At 48.1% G+C, this 6,079-nt stretch overlaps 1 protein-coding gene across 2 annotated transcripts; it reads left to right on the plus strand.

Annotated features, from left to right (window-relative positions):
* The first annotated feature begins 615 nt into the window (after nucleotides 1–615).
* Nucleotides 616–5,625, plus strand: Them5 (thioesterase superfamily member 5). Of its 2 annotated transcripts, XM_034500472.2 has the most exons (6): nucleotides 617–875; nucleotides 1,742–1,943; nucleotides 2,890–3,028; nucleotides 4,433–4,543; nucleotides 4,838–4,962; nucleotides 5,245–5,625. In XM_034500472.2, exons 1-6 carry the CDS (start codon nucleotides 753–755, stop codon nucleotides 5,292–5,294), a joined length of 750 nt encoding a protein of 249 aa, XP_034356363.1. In that variant the 5' UTR covers nucleotides 617–752; the 3' UTR covers nucleotides 5,295–5,625. The 2 variants fall into 2 exon arrangements, with proteins under 2 accessions (XP_076788963.1, XP_034356363.1); XM_076932848.1 differs by having other exon boundaries at nucleotides 616–875; nucleotides 4,838–5,625.
* The last annotated feature ends 454 nt before the right edge of the window (nucleotides 5,626–6,079 follow it).

Genomic DNA, 6,079 nt, shown 5'->3' on the forward strand with positions numbered 1-6,079 from the left:
GAAGAAGCATTATTTGCTATGGACAGACTGACAGAAACAGAATGGTAGGAACTCTGAGGACAGTGTGGTGACTCTGTTCAGTAGAATCAGGGCCCACAAGGCCAAAATGGAGATTCCTTCCTTGGGTCCCTGAGGAAGAAGAGGCATTTACAGCATGAGACAGCAGCCAGGTTCTCTGATTTCCCAGCAGGCATCAGGGAAGGGGGAGGGGAAGCAGGCTTTGTGGCCATTCATAGCCTTTTGATGTGCAGGAACCCACAGATGTCCCACAGATATCCCCCAGGGGAGAAATCTGGGAGTCTATGAGCAGAAGAGTAACAGTCACAGACCTGTCAGGATCTGTAGGTCCTAGGGAAGGGCTGCCTCAGGGATTGTGGCTTGTGCAGTCTGATCTAGATTCTAACAAAAGTACTGTGATCTTTCTGGAAGTTTTCTTGCCTTCTGCCCCCAGAAACCCAGGGCTGCTCTCTACCTCTTTGTGCACAGACCAAGCCTCCTGCCCATTCAGGTTCAAGCAACATCTACCCCACCCCAGCACTGGGCAGGGCTCTGGAGCTAGCTAAAAGCACCTGTGGGTGTTGCACCAGCCCAGCCTAGTCTTGCACAGTCTTCCTTTCTTCAGTGGGAGCTCTCTGCTAGAAGAAAGCCCGTGCTTGGAGTGCCTGGTCTAACTAAGGCTGCCTGGCATTCACTTGTCCTCTGCAGTCAGAGGACTATTTATCCAAGGAAAGCCGGGATCCTGGCGCTCAGCCATGATGAGGACAGGTTTCCATGGGGTGGCAAGACTTGTCCATCACAAAGCTCTTTACAGAAGCCCCCATATCCTGCCCAGACTCCACCTGGCCTCATCGTTTGGATCCTCCACAGATTCCCTGGTAAGTTCCCCGGCAGTCAGATGAGCTCCCTTCCTCTCTAAGGGCCTAGGGCTTGAGCACCCTAAATATCTGGGGTGATAAGGACCAGTTTGGTTTGGCAAAGGGAAAATGCTTTGAGGTAGTTACTACATAAGCCATATCCTGAACTAAAAGTACTAGGACAAATACTTATCCAAATCCTGTGTGGCCATTGGAAAATATTTCATAGAGTTTACATTGCTACCGATAGGTAGGGTATCCCCTGACAGAAGCTCCTGCCTGTGGTTTTGGCAATCGGCTTGCTTATTATCCACAGAAGTGACTAATACATGACATCTGGCAGATAAACACATTATTCCTCACTCTGGCCACAATTTCACACTTCCTTGGTGCCTGAAAGCATTTCAAAGGAACTGCTAGACAGGCCCACATGCTGACTAGCCCCTGTAGTGAGGGGCTAATTAAATATCTCTCACCACCTGTGGGCTTATCCCTCAGGAAAACAGTGTCTAGCTCAACCATCTTTCTCCCCCAAGTGTAACAACTTTAAATCATAGTCCACCAGTTTCCCCATTTGTTCAACAGGTCTAATAGTAGCAGTTCTCCCTTCAAGGAACTACCCACAGTAATAATGCTGCACTTCCGTACAGCTTGTCTGGAATGGCTAGCCCCATCTCCATCCCGGACATCCCCACTTCTTTGTCTTTCACACCCTACTTATCCACAGAGGTTCCCAAGCTCCTTATAAGGAAGATGGGGTCTTTCTCTCAGCTCAGCACCCCAGCCAACAGGACTGAAAGCCCCAAACCCAGAAAGAGACATCCCCTACCCAAGAACATCCCAACCTTCCAAGATGTCATCATGTCATGCTGAATTTTCTTGCCTAGGTTGCAAGATTCTGCCCAGAGAAGACAGATTTGAAGGATTATGCTCTTCCCAATGCCAGCTGGTGTCCAGATATGCTGAGCCTGTACCAAGAATTTCTGGAGAAAACCAAATCAGGCAGCTGGATTAAACTACCCTCCTTCAAGTCCAACAGAGAACATATCCAGGGCCTTAAGCTCCCATTTGGGCTGCTAGCTGCCTCAGGTAAGACCAGGTCTGAGAGATCCAGGAGCACACTCACATGCACCCCCCAACACACACCTCTACATACACACACACATGAACACACACACCCTCCCCACCACATACACACTCACAACTACACACACACAAACACATATACCCTCCCCACCACATACACACTCACAATTCCGTGCGCGCGCGCGCACACACACACACACACACACAAAGAGGGAGCCCTGCCTGAAACCCTCAGTCAGTTCAGCCTGCTGCCTTCCTCTGGTTCGAAGACATTCAGGAAGGCTAGCCATGGTGACATACAAACTCCAGCACTCAGAATGCAGAGGCAGATAAATACGGTCTGCAAAGCCACCCAGGACTACAGAGTAAGAATTTTTTTTCCAAAGGGGAGAGGGTGAATATGATTAAAACACATGTATGAAATTCCCCAAGAATTAATTACAAAAAAAAAAATTAAGACATTCAGGAAGGAAACGCAGGAGCCCCCCTCCAGTTCTCCCATGCTACCTACACCTCCCTCTTCTGCAAACCAGCCTTGTATGGGAAGCATGTCTGCACTGGTTTCTCTGGCTGGCCCCTTTATTTCCCTCTGAAGGGGAGCACATCCAGCTGAAGTCTGGCTGGAATGAGTTCTAAGACATCCAGAGCTTGAAAAACAAAAATTGTTATTTCCAGACTGAGGATATGGCTCAGGTGATGGGACACTTGTCTAGTCCTGATCTTGCCTTCATCCCTAGCTGGGGGCTTTATTAGAGTTTGTTCCTCCAAGACACATCCCCGCTGAAGATAAGGACCATGTTTTGCCCCCCTCCTCCTCTGTGGAAGGGCTCCCTAACAACAGAGCCTAGATGTCTTCTGGTTCTCTCTCCTCATTCTTGCTAAATTCACATGTCCTGACAGGTCCCCATGCCCTGAAGTATCTCTGCTTCAAATTGTGATCTCTCCCTAGACAAACAGGACTGGCGCCTCTTTACCAGGTCCATCCAACTGGAAGGACAAGGCTATGAATATGTCATCTTTTTCCACCCATCTGAGAAGAAGTCAGTCTGTCTTTTCCAGCCAGGCCCCTACCTGGAGGGGGCACCGGGGTAAGACTGCACACAAACCAGGGTGGATGATACCTCCCAGGCTTGGCTCAGCAGGATGAGTCCAGCACTCACCAGGTCCTGGAGTTTCTAAGAGACCTATGGGGTACCAAGAACTTTTCAATGCCAGGTCTGGAAGGACCATCTGGGTTAGCTTATCCAGGCTCCACTGTGCATGTATGAAGAACCCCCTTATTGAAGCCGCAGAATGTTCCAAAACAAAAAGTCCTGAGAGGCCAAGGATCTTTTCCTTTCTAAAAACAAAATTCCCAAAACAGGGTAGAGAGAAGTTGCACGAGTTGATGAATTTCACTCAGAGATATGTGGCACTATTTAAAAAAAAAAAAAAAAAAAAAGGCAGAACAGATGAGGCCAGTCAGTGGACTAAGAGAGTTCAGAGAAGAGATTGACATCCACTGGGTCCCAGGCATGGGGATGGGAAGAAATTACCCATTGGCTAAGAACTGCTCTGCAGAATCAGCATTTTGCCAATAGATCCTTTGTCTGGCCAGGGAACACGAAAGAGGCAAGAGAAGGTCTGGGTTCTTTGGCATCAACTCACTTTCTCTTCACAGTAATGGAGGTAAGTGCCCAGGGGTGTGGGTGAGATTTGGGGAAGTTAATCAATGAGATAGTGATTCTTTTTATTTACAATACCTGGTAAGAATACAAAGGCTCAGAATGGTTCAGTAAGTTGTTCAAGAACTAGGAATCCAGCCAGGTGGTGTGATGTCACCTAAGCAGGAGGGGAGGGGCCTGGGATCCCACTGCAGCCTTGGCAGAGCAGCAAGAGCGGCTGACCTGGGTCTATGACAAATTGTATTTACTTTCCAACCCCAGGTCTGTTTTATGTCATTTGCATATTAACTTAGGATGCCCCAATACTTTCTCCCTGTCTAACCAACAGTGACAAAGGTGTGTCATGAAGGTCAGTTTACATAAATGATAATGAAGGTTTTTCAAGGCTAATCTAGACTTCAGAGCGAGATTGGGTTCCCACAAACAAAACAACAAAGGACAAAGTCAAAAAGTTCGGGCTTTTCCCACTCCTTTCAACATGTGCCACCTTCTAAAATGTGGCAGCTGCAGCCAGCAACTAGGTGACAGATTAGAAAGATAGCCTCTATTAATTTTGTAAGGAAAAAAAAATCCTGTTGATAAAATAAAATGCTTGTATCAGCAGTTAACACATGCTGAAGCAAAAAGGAGGGAAGTTAGTTATGTGAAGCCCACAGGACATATCTCTGTGTCCGTTCCTGTTTGGCTGCCTGGAATGGAAGATCCACCTTTGGGGAACTCTCAGAAAGAAAAATGCTTGGGAGGTTTGGCACAGTAAGGAGAGGAAGGCCAGCATAGGGTCTGTCCAGCAGCCCTAACCCTAGTCTCGTTTTCCACCCTGATCCCTAGATTTGCTCACGGAGGGTCACTGGCAGCCTTGATGGATGAGACGTATTCTAAAACTGCCTACCTGGCTGGTGAAGGACTATTCACGCTAAGTCTCAACATCAAGTTCAAAAAGTAAGTGCGGGTCCTCTCGCCATGGCTGATGTCTGGGTTCTGTTTTTATCATGAGTTTATGTAAGCTTTGCAAGTTGAGTGCGAAGATCCTGCCTGTCTCCCTCCTTTCCCAGCAAGCATATCCCTAGAGCCAGGCCAGAATACAACCTCTGACATTCAACACCAGAAGCCAACACATAGACCCAGACCTGGGGCTGCTTCTGAGTCTGGGAGGCAGGGTGAAGTGAGCAAAGAATGGAGCCAGTGTGGGAGCAGGTGGGGAAACGAACTCAACTTCCCGCCCGCCTCTTCCAGCTTGATCCCCGTGGGCTCTTTAGCTGTTCTGGACGTTCAAGTAGAAAAGATTGAGGACCAGAAGCTCTACATGTCCTGCATCGCCCAGAGCAGAGACAAGCAGACAGTCTATGCCAAATCCTCTGGTAAAGAAACCTGCAGCCTGGGCCTGCCTGCCACTGCCCAACCCACAACAAAGGGGAGGAAAGAGGGCTAAAGATCAAGTCCTAAGCTAGAGTCTAGTACTTTTAGGAGTGGGAATGTGTTCTTGCTAGAGACATGGTTGCAGAGAAAGAGCAAAAGTAGAATGTTTTTCTAAGTGAGGGTTACCCAGCCTGCGCCAACGCAGGGCAGTCTCAGGTGACAGCTAATCCAGGGCAAACTCCTGCTCTCGTGGTCCAGGCGCTTCGTTCACTCCTTTCTTGCAGGTGTTTTCCTTCAGCTGCAGCTGGAAGAAGAGCAGTCCAGGGAGCACTGACTGTGTCTTTGATGACTCAGCAGCCACACAACAGGCAAGGGTCCCCAGGAATCGGGTGGCAGACGAGAGAAAAGAAGGCCCCATAGTCAGTCCAAGAACCTTCTGTTGTTGGAATCAAAATTGTCCATAGGCCAGAGATAGCTCAGCAGTTAAGAACAGTGGCTGCTGCTTGATCCCAGTACCAACATGGTGGTTCACAAGCATCTGTAACTCCTGTCCCAGGGAATCCAATGCCCTCTCTTGGCCCCCATGGAGTACCGGGCATGCATACAGTGCCTTTCATGCAAACCAAACACCCACATACATAAAATAAATTAATGTTTTAAACCTTTTTTAGTTTTTTTTTTTTTTAATCTTCCAATGTCCTCCTCCCATCAGTACCAACAGAGGAGACTTACAGAGCTCCTGCCAAGTGTCAGGCACTGAACCAGGCACCTGGCGAACTACAATTCGAATCAGGGCTACTGGCCTAGAGACACACACTGAAGGAGCACAGGGCATCATATCAAGATCTTCCCATCCATCATTGGTTCCTGTCAGCAAAGCAGTGTATGCTGGAAAAAAAGGAGCCAGGTCTATTTAATCCATGAACCAGAGATAATCAGAAGGAAGCTTTGCCTAAACTGAATTAAACTCAAAAGCTAAGTAGTGTGGTGACATGGCTGTAATCCCAGAAGTAGGGAGAGTGAAACAGGAGGCTCCTGAGTCGCCAGCCTTCTTATGCTATATAGTGAAGCTTTGTCTTAAAACAACAGGGAATGGGGTAAAGTTCAGTAAGTAAAGTG

This window comes from Arvicanthis niloticus, chromosome 4, assembly GCF_011762505.2.
Source record: "Arvicanthis niloticus isolate mArvNil1 chromosome 4, mArvNil1.pat.X, whole genome shotgun sequence".
NCBI lineage: Eukaryota > Metazoa > Chordata > Mammalia > Rodentia > Muridae > Arvicanthis > Arvicanthis niloticus.